This window comes from Octodon degus, unplaced genomic scaffold (genome assembly GCF_000260255.1).
Source record: "Octodon degus isolate 3935 unplaced genomic scaffold, OctDeg1.0 scaffold00073, whole genome shotgun sequence".
Classification (NCBI taxonomy): Eukaryota; Metazoa; Chordata; class Mammalia; order Rodentia; family Octodontidae; genus Octodon; species Octodon degus.
The window spans coordinates 6,231,206-6,246,086 of NW_004524649.1; the positions used below are offsets into that span (position 1 = coordinate 6,231,206).

At 46.4% G+C, this 14,881-nt stretch overlaps 1 protein-coding gene across 1 annotated transcript; it reads right to left on the minus strand.

Moving 5' to 3' along the window:
- Positions 1-1,449: 1,449 nt before the first annotated feature.
- On the minus strand, positions 1,450-12,382 carry Naa20 (N(alpha)-acetyltransferase 20, NatB catalytic subunit). Its single transcript, XM_004635591.2, has 6 exons — positions 12,253-12,382; positions 10,535-10,559; positions 7,353-7,443; positions 6,699-6,834; positions 2,126-2,271; positions 1,450-1,962 (listed from the first exon to the last, which is right to left on the minus strand). Exons 1-6 carry the CDS (start codon positions 12,303-12,305, stop codon positions 1,877-1,879), a joined length of 537 nt encoding a protein of 178 aa, XP_004635648.1. The 5' UTR covers positions 12,306-12,382; the 3' UTR covers positions 1,450-1,876.
- Between the last annotated feature and the right edge of the window lie 2,499 nt (positions 12,383-14,881).

Here is a 14,881-nt window from a genome sequence, read left to right on the forward strand (position 1 = left end):
TAAATATCCTTACCTTTTAATATAATCAGGTATACTAAGGGCCTTTTAAGACACTACTTGGGATAGTTGTTACCAAGAATATTTTCCAGTTTATGTTACTGTCATCAGTTACCCAAACTGGTTGAGCTTTGTAATAGCTTGCTGAAAGAACAATGGCTTTTTAAAACCTCTTCATAAGTGTGCTGGAAAAAGTAATGTCCCATCTTCAAATAAGTTTGGTAACTCCTGAATTTAAATTTATACCCTCCTAATTAAGTCTCCCTGCAGTTGGGCTTCTTGGAGCCTTTGACATGCTTCTGTACACTGATTATCCACCACAGCACTGCCCAGTGCCGGGCTGTCTGCTCCTGGCTCCTGGCACGCTGAACTGGCCCTAGGCATAGAGCTTGTGGACAACCAACCAAGGGGCCTCTCTGAAACAGAAAAGCTATCACAGGTGAGAGAATGTTGTGCTCACATTGTCCAGCACAAAAACTCACCTGCCCTGTATTTTCTTAAGTAGTTTTGTTTCATTCACTACCAAATAGAATTGCATTTTCAAGATTTTTTTCCCTTTCAGCACCATTAGTGAGCAAACACGTGTGCAAATTTCTTCATCCATGGGAATAAAGTGTTGTCTTGAAAATAAGACAGTGTCTTGAGGGCAGAACTCTTCTTGGCCTCTGTTCTAGTCACTGGCTTGCACCACACCTATAATCCCAGCACTTGAGTCTGAGGCAGGAGGATCACCTCAAGTTCAAGGTTAGCCTGAACCTCATTGTAAGACTCTATGAAAAACAAAGTCACTGGCCTGAGTCAGTGGCAGGGGTTCTATCAAGTAGTGAGTCTCTCATCAGTGAATTGGGCAGTCTGATTTACTACCCTTTGTAAGTATGCAGAGGCAAAGGGTGAGATGAAAACATAAATCCCGCCTGTCCTAGTTCTAACATCGTCTGTTTACGCTGCATGGCTACCTAAGAGGAAGATCAGTCACACTTGCCAAAATGAGCACTGGTGTGCACAGAAAGGGCTCATTTCCCTGCCATCCTCACCTCTGCCAAAACATGTATTTCTGCAGTATACATCTGTGTATTCTTGTTACTCACTGGATGCTTTACTACAGGTGTGAAAATACATGGCTGGCCTATGGGCTAGTGGCCCATACATGGCCGACCTCTCAGAATGACTTCTGCTTGTTTTAAAACAAAAATTCTCAAGTTCTTTTGCTTAAGAAAGGCAAAATTTAAGCAAACTACTGTGCGAGGAAAAAACAATTCAGGACCAACGTATGAAATTAAGTACCTAGGAAGAATTTACATGCAGTAAATTCAAATGTCCTGAGCACAGATGATTTCTGAGGTGCACTTAAAACATGTTCCACATAGAAACAATGTGAAAAACTATACATCCTAAATAGTGATTTTTTACAGACCTGATTTAATTATGTTAATGACCAACAAATAACCAGGAGACAGTCAACAATGTCTTTTATTAAGACATCTAAGATTTATACATTTCATATATGCTTTTAAAGCTTCAGTTGACAGTTCATAACAAAATAAATATGTATTGCAGCAGTGGCTCTCAGGCAGAGTTGGGGTCGAAGCAAGTTTTTTCCCTGGCACACGGTAGACACTGAATGACGACAGTGGCACTGGCCTGACCTAGTGGTTTTCTTGACTGAATATCATTATGGTGAACAGCTTTAATAGGTGTAATACTAACTGGAAATGAGATTTAAAATACACTTTATAATCCATATTTTCTTGAAGTTTTTTAGACCTAAATGATACGCTTTTCTCCTAATCTAAGAACTCCAACGTCATCCAATGAAAATAATGTCCACAAACTACTGGGACATCAATCTGCCTATCTGCCTAAGAGCCACTGCCCAAGGTTATTCAATGTCTTCAGGCCTCACCGGGTGGGGCAATGGGATGATGGATTTCTTCTCTGTGTCCCTGGAAAGTGCTTTCCTCATATCTGTGACAAAGCAAGGGTTAAAAAAAATGTAAGGACCTGAACAGCAGAGCATTCTATATCAAATTTTAATGTACAGGAAAAGTCCCCCAAAGAGGTTTCACCCCAACTTCCTCCAGATTCTGTGGGAAATGTCTTAACCTAGTCGGCTGTGGGCAGTGCTCACCATAGGCATCCTCGTCTGGCTCCCCGTTGCTGGCCGAGTAGTACTCTATGACGGTCCGGTACACGCTGTAGCCCAGCTGCTTATACATGTTGACTGCAACCTGGTTAGACACTCTGACGAAGAGATCAACGAAGAAACCGCCCTTTCTTTAAAGAGAAAGGACATGGCAGGTCAGAGCTTAGGAAGTAGCAACTACATACTTTTACAAAAACACCTGCTTTTTTCCTTTGCTTTGAATGGTGGTAACTGGGTCTTGTTAACTATATCATAATAGTTTTACTGTTCAAGAACTTATGACAGTTATTTCGCGATTTTAAAAAGATGTTTTTTATCCATTTTTCAAAAAGTTGTAATAGGTTTTCTTAAAAGATAAAACCAAAACATTTCTTACAATTCTGCTCCTGTTTTTTGTTTTGTTTTGTTATAACTGTATTTTATTGTCAAAGCAATTGTCACACCCATTTTCACAGCAGAGGATGTGTCACTGCTGCTGAGATGGAGGCCCAGGTGCGTACCAGATGCTGGTCCTGAGCTAGGGCTCTCCAGGCAGTGGCCTTCTGCATGCTCTCCCCCAGAGGGCTGCACTTCTCACTCCGGAGACTGCCACCTCCCCACTTTCTGCTGCAGATTTTCCACATTCTAAAGCTGGGGTCCTGCCTGTGAACTAACAGAATGGGACTCTGCGTTCCTGTCATTTGTTTCTCACAGTCAGTACTGAGTCAGCCTCCAGAGTGGCTGGAGCTTATTCATCTTCCAACATACAAACAGATAAAAAATATAGCACACATTTAAATTTTTAAAAAAATGTATTGCCATGATTCCTCTTCAACCCCCCTCCTCCAACACACTCTTCCCATTATTCTCGCCACTTTCTGAAGCAGCTCTGGAAACCGTCTTCCCTAACACTCTGCACCTTCTGTTGCCTAGGTAAGGAGTTCCTTCTACCATGAGATCAGAGACCCACACACTACATTCCCAGAGCTTCTAAGTTTTGCTCTTCACATCTAGAATTTTCATCCATCTGGAACTGACTTGTGTATGTCAAGTGGAGAAACTGGGAAACTTCCCCGTGTGGAGAGCTGTGTGGACTAAAAAGGCTGTTTCCATACCACAGACCCTCGGGGCCAACCAAGCTGTCCAAATCATCTATCCTTGGGCCCATTTCTCCTATGTCCTGCTGGCCCACAGAGCTGCCCAAGGCCGTCTTGCTCATAATTTTGACTACAATTGTATTAGACATGGAACTGTAAGTTTTGTGATGTCCCCTAATCCAGTCTGTCCATATATGGAGGCTATTTTTGCTTACATTCAGCGTGTATGACTTTCCTTAAGCATGTAATTGCTAATGTCACTGCCATGGCATCTCTGCCTGTACTTTACTATTTTTTGTATATTAAAATACAAATGATTTTATACTGCCTTATTTTTACTAATTCTAAACAGTTCTAGATTTTTGTGTACTTTCAATTTGTATGAGCCTATCTGTAAAATATATCAGGGGTTTTGCTAGTCACTCTCCACTTCTATTTTCTAGTTTGCTACAGTTTTTATCAAAAATACTGGGATGTACCAAATTTACTGCATTTCACATGTTCCTACTGGCTTGAACCACCAGTGGGACACAGGACTGTCCCATTGGGAAGCCAGTACCGCTGGGAGCACTAAAGGATCTAACCACATTTATTGCTCTTTTTATTTTTATTAGTAAAAAGCCACCTGATGGGACATCTGTGCGTGGACCACCAGTGGTTCAAGCCGCCTGGCAGAAAGCCACACACATTTGGCCCGCTGCAAACGAGTTAATGAACTAGTGATCAGTCTGCAGCCCAAATGCCCTTGCTCCTGATGCAGCCTCCTCCTCCTCATGCATCGCTTAGCCCATCTTGCTGTGGTCCTTCGCAGATTCCTGCAGCCAAAGAGATTTCCCCATGCCTTCCCTTCAAGTATTTGTCTGTCAGAAAGTATTAGCAAGGTTACCCCAACCTTTATTACAGGTAGGCTATAGAATGCTCCCAAACACTTGTTCTTATGAAAAAATTGACTATAAAGGTGCTTGTGTCTGGATGTCGCCCAAAGCCAAATGTGGTCGTACGCGGGTGGGGCTTTCTCAGAGGTGGCTGCATCTAGAGTGTGTGACACTGGGACTAGTTCATGGTGCAATGCCAGGATCAGGGGCACTAGAATTGAGGGTGTGAGTGCCACCCGCCCTGAGTAGTCTAGAGAAGATATATGGGATAGAAAGAGCTGTGGGCATCCCTCATTGCTTTGCTACCTTCTGCTCCCCATGAACTGTTTCTCCAATGTGGTGCCACCCTGCCTCAGAGCCAGCTGATTATGGTCTGAAATTCTCTACAAACTGTGAGCTAAATAAATCTTTCCATCTGTAACCTCAGGTGTTGAGTATTTTGTCTCAGCAACATGAAAGTAAGACAGGGACCTTACAATAGTTATTTCCTAAATATTACCTGAAAATTTCTAGAGACGCCCCATTTCTTTGTATAGAAAGAAGTCTGGCTAGTTGCCTCGAGCTAAGGGTGGTGTATACAGTTCTGAAGATTAAAAAAAAAGGAACAAACCAAATTTTACTCTGCCCCAGCCAGGAAAGGCTTGCTGACCTCTATTCTAGTCCCTTAGCCAATTTCTTGTCAGGTGGTTCCAACAGAAAAAAGCATGTGCAAATCTCCCAAAATGATAACAGTGTGTCTGTCCATCCTTGTAGCTTTGTAAGTTCTGCTGGATCTCTTTACTTTGAACCTATGCCAGTGAGTACCTAAAATTTTTAACTGTTACAACTTCTTGATGAATTAAATCTATCTGCGGGTACCTTCTTTGCTCTGGTAACAATTATTCAAATACAACATAACTATTATTACTGTAACTTTCCTTTGGCTAGGCTTTGCATGAGGATTTAAACATTTCCTTTCTTTCCACTCTTTCCTTGTCACATATTTCCCACAAACAAAATAGTTTAGACTATGTTAACTGGAACTGTGAGTCTATTAACGTTTATCATTGTAGGTACTGGTATCTGGGTTCACAGCTAGTCTTATTTCATGCTTTTTGTTTTACCAGCCTCCCTTACTATTGTATCACTGTCCATCATTCAATTTTTTGTGTCCTCTGGAAGTTATGCACTTTCATTTTAATGTATACATTAATGAAACAAGCCTGTGTGTATCTATACACACATACAAGTAATACATTAAACAGCTGTCTTAAAATAATGAAACTTCAGAATCTGGAAAGGCAGTCAGTGACTTTCTACTCAAAAGAGAAATCTACAAATACATTCGAGCCTATGTGCAAGGTCACAGTGGTTAGACCCATCTCCTATTTCCCTGCCAGGTACTCTTTTTTTTCCAACACGGATGTCACTAATACGGTATGCAAACTCTATGGAGACCTTTAGAAAGTCACAAAGCCCAGAGTCGATGTCCTTTGCATCTGATACCATCTCTTTATTCTCCTGATGGGCTCAGGCTGCACGTGGCTCAGTGTCTGTGGCAGTTATTCATTTACAGCACCTGCAAGGCACCACGTGGACACAAGCCCGGGTGGAAGCCCAAGAGCTCCTTTTCCACTGTGCTCTTCCCTAGCACCTAGGCTGTACACTGGAAAAGCAAAGGCAGCCTGACCAGAGCCAGACGCACACTCTCCTCTTCCAGACCAGGCGGCGGAAGCTTTCTCCTAATTAGTGGGTGTATCACATGGCAAGGGTGTCAGTGGACATGGAAGGCCTGTTTTATCTAAATGTCATCACACAGTGGCAGTTCCCAAACTATTAAGGTTCTCACAACTCAGAGCCATAGGATAAGTCCCATATTCTAGGGAACAGAGCAGCTTTCCTTGTCTGATACTGGTGAATGCTGAAGTGGTTAACACAGTCAGCATTCCATCTTGCTACATTCCTTTCAACGGCACAGTATTTTTATGAGGTTGAGCACCTGGTAGTTGGTGACTGAAAAACATACAATTCGTGCCCTAGAGCATCAGTGGGACACAGAAGGTCAGGAAGCTGTTTCTAAGGTCCAGAGGTCACAGATGCCCAACAAGTGCCCAACATCTCAGGAATGGTAGTCACAATTAAAAATGAAATAAGCGCATTTTATTTCACGTATTTGCTGCTTTCTAAATGGTACTAGCTATTGGACTATAAATACTGTACTTGCTAAGCTTAAGACTGAGCTGGGGATATGGCTGTGGCACAGTGCCTGCCTGGTACGTGTAAGGTCCTGAGTTAGATTCCCACTACCAAAAAAAACCTGAACTACTTCCTGTGTCCTATGGGTACTGTGCACCCACCACTGCCCAGGATGATGTGCAAAGCAGCCCAAGCACTCCTAGCACCCTGCTGCAGGTGAGCTGCACCCACCTTCCTGAGGCCAAGGGCCTCAGGGTGCAGCAAAGCGGAATCAGCAATGTGTGTGGCAGAGCTGTGAGGCTGAATATGAAGCTCCCAGAGTGTAAATCCAGGATAGCCGCCTAGCCGGAGGAGGAACCTTATGGACGTTCAGCAGAGCAGTGAGATGGGAAGGCAGGCGGGTCAGGGGCATACTGAAAGGCAGAACCTCACCTCTCTGAGATCTCTTCTAGTAACTCCATGAGTTTAGCAGCCAAACCAAGGCGCCGAAATTCAGGAGCGACAGACAGAGCTGTGACATGGCCATGCCACTCCTCTCTCGCAACAGAGCCCTCTGCTTTGCCCATGACTGCCAACAAAAAAACAGCACAGCCTTGTTAGACACAGCAACTTGGACCCACAGAACCACTCCTGGGGCGCGTCTACAATAAAGGTAGCTAAGAACAAAGCATTCACTTGCAGTTCTAGCCAGGGCCAGCCAGAATGAGTTAGTCCTCTTACTTGAAAGTTCACATGCAAATGGAACACTACATCCAGTTCTTCGGTCAGACTTAAGGAAGAATTTTTTTTTTTTTAATGACATACTAAAAACAAAGTAATTCTAAACAACCAACCTAAGTCTGTAGTTTTCCCAAAGTCTATATTTCATGTGGATCTGTACCTATCACAGACAATTCACCAGCCAGGTTTTGCTAACCCTAGGATACCCCAAGTCTAAGACGAGATCAGCAAGTGCTGAGTGGTAGGAAAGGAATAAATTACCAGCATCAGGCTTCTGCCTCTAGTTCTCCATTCTAACACAACCAACCCAACATGAGAATCAACTCTGTCTTCCTACCCAGAACAGGACTGCAGAGCAATACTCACTGTAGCCCATCAACTCTCCCCCAGGAGCCTCCGCCACGATGAAATACTCCGGCCAGTGGGCGAGGTACTGCAAATAAAAGGGAATCCCATACTGCAGTGTGTTAAGGAGAGTTGAAAATGAGCGGGCAGGAAAATTTCTTCATTAGTGTGACATTTTGGAAGTGTATTAATGGGAAGCATATTAATCTGAATGTGGCAGTACACACCTATCATCCTGAGGCAGGAAAACTTTAAGGTCAACCTGGGCAACTTGGTGAGACCCCCATCTCAAAATTAAGAAAAAAAAAGGGGGGGCTGGGGAGATAGCTCAGAAGAATAAGCACTTGCTTGGCAAGCGCAAGGTCCTGAGTTCAATCCCTGGTACAGCAAAAAGAAAAAAGGGCTGGAACACTTGTCTACCACATGCAAGCTGTAGGTGGGATCTGTAACACCAAAGCACAGAAACCAAAATTCTCAGCAAATTATTTCCTTAGCCCTAGTTCTATACACACATAACTACAATCGTATCATATGTGAAATACTTAGGCTGGCTCCAATTTTTAACAAAATTACCTGGACATACCACCTCGAAGGAGAGATGGAAGCCAGGCACGGTGGTGCAAGCCTGTAATCCCAGCACTCAGGAGGCTGAGGCAGGAGGAGGACTGCTATGAGTTTGAGACCAGCTTGAACTATACATTGAGTTCAAGGCCATCTTGCACTACATTGTGAAATCTGGTCTCAAAAAACAAAACAAAATACCACATATGTAAGATGCAGACAGTGCCATGTAACTGTAAGTAGAGAACCAGGACCCCAAAGCTCTTCTGTAGTCCGCTCCCTCCTGATCATCCTGCACACGGTCTTTGCAAACACCTACATAGCTGGGAAATTAACAGTTGGCTTCTGCTGAGGCTTCGGCTACCAGACTGAAAGGAGCTCTACAGCGAAACTCCTTTCAGAGGCAACTTAACAATTACCAAGTTGTCCCCTCCATTGAATGCAACACTGCAAAGAAATGTGGGCAGTCTTCAGGAGTATGAACTAAGAATTGTCTGAGCAACTTACTCATTGTTTTGTTCTCCGGCCTTGGGTCTTGCTCACTGCTGGGTACCCTTCCCGTATTTCCTCAGCGTAAGTGCTCTGGCACTTTCATGAGAGGATACGCTCAGTTGCACATTAAACACAGTAAGTCCCAGGAAACCTGCTCCGTGCTGAGGTCCTCACTCTCCTCTTGAGGTCAGTCATGACTGTTGGGAATTCTTCCAACACAACCCTCACTAAGGCAGGCAGGCAGGCAGTTATCCGCGACCCAGCCCAACATATACCGCGACCATCTCCCTTGGAGAAAAATCCACCTGCCTCCCACACATCCCAAGTCAACCACAACATCAACAGCTTCCTTTTATACATCTACTGCCTAACAAGGCCAGCAGCCCTCCCCACCGGGACCCAACCCCGGGCCTCACGCCTGCTAGGCAAGCAGTCCCTCACTGAGCTACACCCCCAGCCCTTAAATAACTTTTTAAGTCCTTCATAAACACAACTTACTTTAGTTAAGCATCTCCTCACTGTTGTAAGGTTACTCCAAAATTTTAATTCTCCTGGAATAACTGTGTAATGATGTAACTCAGAGGTTAGCAAACTTTTTCTGCAAAGGGCCAGGCAGTGCCTGCCCCAGGCTTATGGGTATACACAGGTCTTTGTGAACATCTACTCAAACTGTGGAAGGCATACACAATATATAAACGTATCAGCATAAACAGACCCCCATAAATATAATCTGCAACACAAGCAGCGGGCTATATACTCAGGCCATGGACCTTAGTTTGCTAACCTCTAACATGAACTGTCTCTACTTTTATTTTCAACAACTGGGATTACTATTACCCTTCCCAAGTGCCTTCCAGAAAGTGCCCACCAGCTGATACTACCACTAGCAATTTAGGACAATGTGCATCCCTCACCAGCGCTGATTTTTTTTTAAAATTCTACATGACTTGATACATTAAATATGGCTTGTCTTTTTTTTTTTTTTTTTTTTTTTTTTTTTTTTTCTTTTGTGGAACCGGGGATTGAACTCAGGCCCTTGCGCTTGCCAGGGAAGCACTTTATTCCACCGAGCCACCTTCCCAGCCCCATGGCTTGTCATTCTTGTTAGTCTGGATTCCTCCCTGCTCCCTGTCCCCCAGCTGGGGGGTGGAACCCAAGGCCTCGGTGCTGAGCTACATCCCAGCTCCTCCATCTTTCTGTCAGTCTTGCTGAATTGCCCAGCAGAGCTCAAACTTTCAGTTCTCCTGCCTTGGCCTCCCAGCGCGCTGGGATTATAGGCATGCACCACCACGCCAAGCTGCTCTGCACATCTTCGGGCTGGGGAGACTGACCTGTATATTCTCAACATGTTCATCAGCCTTTGCCTAGCTCTCTTTTAGGAAATTATCAGCTCCCAGAAGTCCCGACTCCCTACAAAGAACATGGAGCATGCTCTAGATATCCAATATTGTGCTTTAAGCCATATTAGATATGGTAGCCATCTGTTTTCATTGTACAACCAAGAACACCCTACTTTCCACACTCCTGTCCACTCTTCCAATGGCAGTATGGTGGAGAATGCTACGTGTTACCCCAAATGCTTTATTCACTGCAGTGTCGAGTCCCAACCTAAAGCCAGACACATTTCAGGAACCTGATCTAAGCAGACAAGCAGGCGGGAGCAGAACGGATCGCCTGGACCCAGAAACACCACAAGGGACTTCCTCGAGGGTGCCTTTCACAGGGAGGATACTGTCACCACCTCTGCAGGTTCTGTTGCAGACCTGGATGTGAGGTTTGCCCTGCAGCTGCCTGAGCAGGAAAACCAAGGCCACTGTGGGATGCCAGGGTGGTCAGACTGTAAAGATTTCTCCTCTTTGCATCTCTAACTGCGGCAACTTACGGAGCTCCCACCTGTCCTGAGCTGCTCCACTCCGTGAGGGAAATGCACAGCCCTCCGAGAGCCTCCCACTTCTCACCGCAGTGCACAACACTCAGGGGGCGCAGCAAGGCTCTGGTCCTCCGAACGGAAATGCTTTCAAGGCTGCTCGTGCTGTTTCCCACCTACAAGTTTTCAAATTCTTCATAACCAGGTCTGCTTTTCCTTTCGGTTTCTCCATTTTCTTTACGCTTAATAAATCTCCACGTAACATGTTTGAAAAAAAGGATACGGTTTCTGTAAGTGGATCCAAGTTACTGGAAAAAGAAAAACAGAAATGTCAATAGTAATCAACATTCACAAAAACCAATTTAAATAAGTGTGCTCAAACTAAAAGGAGCATGCTGAAAGGAAAGGAAACGTGCTTCACGCAGAGCTCTATACCAAGCATGGAAGCCTGGAAGAAGGCAGCCACAGTGGGCTGTCACAGACCCTATAAAGGGGTCCACACATTTCCTCTAAGTGCCTCTTATTTATTTATTTATTTATTTATTTATTTTTGCGATGCTGGCAATTGAACTCAGGACCCCGCGCTTGCCAGGCAAGCACGTATTCTACTGAGCCATCTACCCGGCCCACTAAGTGCCTCTTTACAAATCATTTAACAGTTGTAAAGTACAGCAGAATCTTTCATGGTAATAAACTGCTAGCAGAACTGGGGCCTAATTACTTAAGCATCCACGACAGAGGGACAGCAGGCCACACAGGGACACCGCCTGCAGTACACAAGCATCTGCGCTGCCTGTCTCTGTGCTTTCCCTCCCGACTTTTCCACTCTCCACCTTCACCTGCCCTAACACCAGACCCACGGCCAAATCCCTCCCACTCCATTCTCCCCCGCCTACTGCAATGGTCTGCACTCACTGCTGCTTTCAATTCCCACTGCAACCCCTAATCCACAGGATCCGCACTGTTTCCCACCAAACGACCTGACAAAAGGCTTGAGAAAGAGTAGAGCACTCCTCGAATCCCCTCACACCACACAGGGCTGGCTGGTTGAGACATCGTCGCCCCTCCCTACCTGTGTGTTCTGCACCTCTGACCTTATGCTCCCAAACTGTCTTTCCTTGTCATCATTACCTGAATGACGGCCGTAACCAAGCGCAGGTATTCTAAGTAACCAAAAGCTAATGGAAAGTCACAGGAGGTCAGCAGGTTAAATACAAACAGCACGCCATTTGCATCACAAGGGATTCGTGAATCGCTGGATTTACATACCCATGGGGGGGGGCCTCCTAGGACCAACCCCCAAGGACACCAATGGGTCTTAAGAGTTCCACAGCAGTGCTTCCCAAGCAGCTGAGAATCTGCAACTGCAAAATATTCCCCATGGCCAGGGACTGACTTTTTAACATGCAATAATCTCCTTGGATGAGACTCCTTGTCCAAGACTCCATCACTCGAAGCGCTTCACCTGGACGCGCACTACGTACTTCATCCCAAGGTAGGAGGAGAGAAGTCAGCACATCGCATACGCAGAGGTGCCAGGTGCAAACGGACTGAGGGGCACTCGGGGCAGGTGCCAGTCCGGACCAAGGGAAGTTTCTTCCCACAGATCGCCGGCCCTCAGCAGACTGCCAAAGCCAGGCTCCTCTTGTTTCTCTGGCTGCTGCTCGGTCACAGAACCCCCGCTTCACACACCGGGTCCCCACCGTCTGATCACAGGTCCCAAGACCTGGTCCTCCTGCCCGCACCGTGCGTCTCCACCGCGGGTCACCGCCTCCGGGAGGTGCCCCAGGTCCCCGCGCAAAACCCTGACCAGCGCTTACGAATTTCCATTAAAACTCCTTTTCACAAAGCGTCCCTGCAAGTGGCCGGCCTCGCCTGTGCACCGGGCCGCCTGCCGCGGGACCCGAGCCGGACGCGGGGATCCGGCACCCGCTGCCCCGGCCGCACCCGCGCTGCGCCCGAGTAGGAGGAGCCGGGGCTGCGCGGCCCGGCCGCACTCACATGTTGTTGAAGCGGAACAGATCGTCGCAGGTGAAGGCCCTCAGCGTGGTCATCGCGCTGCGCCCACCACGACTGGTATGCCGCGACCCTGCGCCCACCCCGCCGGAAGTCACCTCACCCACGGCCGCCGAGGCGCGGGGGCCGGGAACTACTTCCGGGTAACAAGGCGCACGGAACGACGGCGAGCGACGCAGCTCCCTCTGGCGGTCGGAGTCTGGAATTGCCAGCTACCTGCGTAAGATTCCAGTTTTGTAATCTCAAATTCTCCAAGAACGCGCTAAAAAAAAACATGAAAATACAGCTGGAGTTGGTTCTATATTTCTCACCAAGGGCACCCGAAATATTGTTTTAATATATCATCAATACAAGAAAATTGGTAAAGCATTTGAGTATTAAGCCTTTGAAATCTGTTGTATTTTACATCTGTAAAACATTTTAATCAGAAAGAGAAATTTTCATGGGAAATTCGTGTTTGTTTGTTTGCTTGTTTTCAGGAAAGGTCTCGCTATGTAGTGTAGGCTGGCCTCGAATTCATGGCAACCTTCCTGCCTCAGCCTCCCTAGTGCTGGGATTACAGGTATGCACCAACATGCCCAGCTACAATGGCAAATTCTTGTTCCAGATTTTGGTTTTATAAAATGTCTGGCAACAAATGATGTTATAAAATGTCTGGTTACAAAACACATTTCCACACCCAAGGGGTCCCAAGCATACTGTTTCCAAGTAACTGAAGGCAACACCACCTTTTAAATTTAAATTTAAAATAGTTAACATTGCTAAGTAATCCCAGCACTGGGGAGGTAGAACTATTGAGTATGAGGCCAGCCTGGGCTACATAGTGAGACCCTGTCTCAAAAACCAAAAAAGTGAACTTTAAAAGTTAAACATTCTTAGCCAGGTATTGTGAAATATGCCTGTCATCCCAGCTCTCTGGGATTCTGAGGCAGAGGACCCCAAATTTAAGCAGGACCTGGGCAATTTAGTGACCCTGTCTTAAAAAAATAGAAAAGGACTGAGGAGGCAGCTCATTGTGAAGGCCCTGGCCCTAATCTCCAGTACACACACACACACACACACACACACACACACACACACAATGTGGATTTAACACTAAGGCAGCACTTGGTCCCCACAGATACAGGGTGCTTTGGGACACCAGTTTGCAACCATGGATGGAAGTCAATCCAGAATCATCCAGTGTCGGGGACCTGGCCTTAGCTCAGTTGTTTAAGTGGCTGCTTCCACAAAGCTGTCAGCCTCAGGTTGCTGTAGTTCGATCCCCACAACACTTCAGCCAGCCAAACCACCCCTGAGGGCCTTCGGAGAAAAAAAAAAAAAAAAAAAAAAAAATCCCTTATTCCAGAATCATCCAGTGGCCCCAGGACAGGGGCTGATGTGGAAAGTGGATGGTGTGGAGGACAGCACAGGGGATGTGAGGCACCTGGCTCCACCTCCTCAGCTTCCCTAGGGGCAGCATCTTAGAGGGTACCAATCAGCATCCGGCCTGGCTGCAGGAGGGCAGAAGGCACTCAGGGCCCAGCCGTACCCTCTTCAGGTGGTTTAGGTGAGGAGTTCACGCCTGAGGCTCTGAGCACTGTGCCAGGTGCGTGTTAAATTCAGTTAAAGGAAAGTCAGAGGAATGGAACCTGCGGCCTGGTGAGGAGTCTGGCACTCAGGGTGCAGGCTGCAAGGATCAGCAAACCCCCAGCGAGGGACCCCCACCTCATCTCCACAGTGCCAGTGCCCTGGTGCCCCACCCACCCACAGAGGGCCTTGAGTTGCTTCTGTGCCCATACTCTTGTTCAGTGGCTCTTTACAAATGCATCTGGGGGCTGCTTACAGTTGGAAAGGCCTGTGCTGTTTTACTAAAAGGGCCACAAGCACAGTATTAAGAACTGGCAGTCAGCAGCAGTGGCAGAGGCCTGTGATTCAATTTTTTGGGAGGCCGAGGCAGAATTGCAAGTTCCAGGTCAGCCCAGGCAACTTAGCAAGACCAGCCCTCAAAGCAAAGAGGGCTAGAGGTGCAGCTCAGAGACAGAGGACCCCTAGGTTTAATCCCCAGTACCAGAGAACAAAGAAACAGGAAGGGAAGGAGGGGAAAAAAATAAATTATAGACAGATAGAAATGCAGAAAGAAGAGAGTAACAGGCTACTCAGAATCCTGCCACTTCGAAATAAGCCACGTCCAAGTCTGCAGAGCTTCACACGCCCTCTGTGTAGTTTTGTTTAGTTCCGCCTTGATGAGGATGGAACCCTGCCTTGCACGCACTAGCTAAGTGCTGCGCCACAGAGCAATGCCCAGCCCCACCGCTGTGTGTGGTTAAGGAAGGTGAGGGACTTAAAAGGAGCTCAGATCGGGTGTGGGATCACACCCCTGTAATCCCAGCACTCGGGAGGCTGAGGCAGGAGGATCGCTGCAAGTTCCAGAACAGCCTGGGCTACAATGTGAACTCAAGGCCAGCCTGCATGGCATAGCAAGACCCTGTCTCACAGAGACAAAGAAGGAGGAGGACTCAGATTATGATGACAACATTAAGGATTAATTTTCCTTACATTTAGCAAACGAAAAAAGAAGTGAATTAAAACTGAAGAGATTGCTCAGCACACAGAAATATGGCCACCTAAGTTT

Bases quoted from the DNA above. Each gene is read 5' to 3' on its own strand.
- Naa20 (XM_004635591.2), bottom strand. From the start codon at position 12,305: ATGACCACGCTGAGGGCCTTCACCTGCGACGATCTGTTCCGCTTCAAC. The intron at 10,560-12,252 runs GTGAGTGCGGCC...TTCTTTTTCCAG, and splicing joins CTGTTCCGCTTCAACAACAT to TAACTTGGATCCACTTACAG. The intron at 6,835-7,352 runs GTGAGTATTGCT...TTTTGTTGGCAG, and splicing joins GGGAGAGTTGATGGGCTACA to TCATGGGCAAAGCAGAGGGC.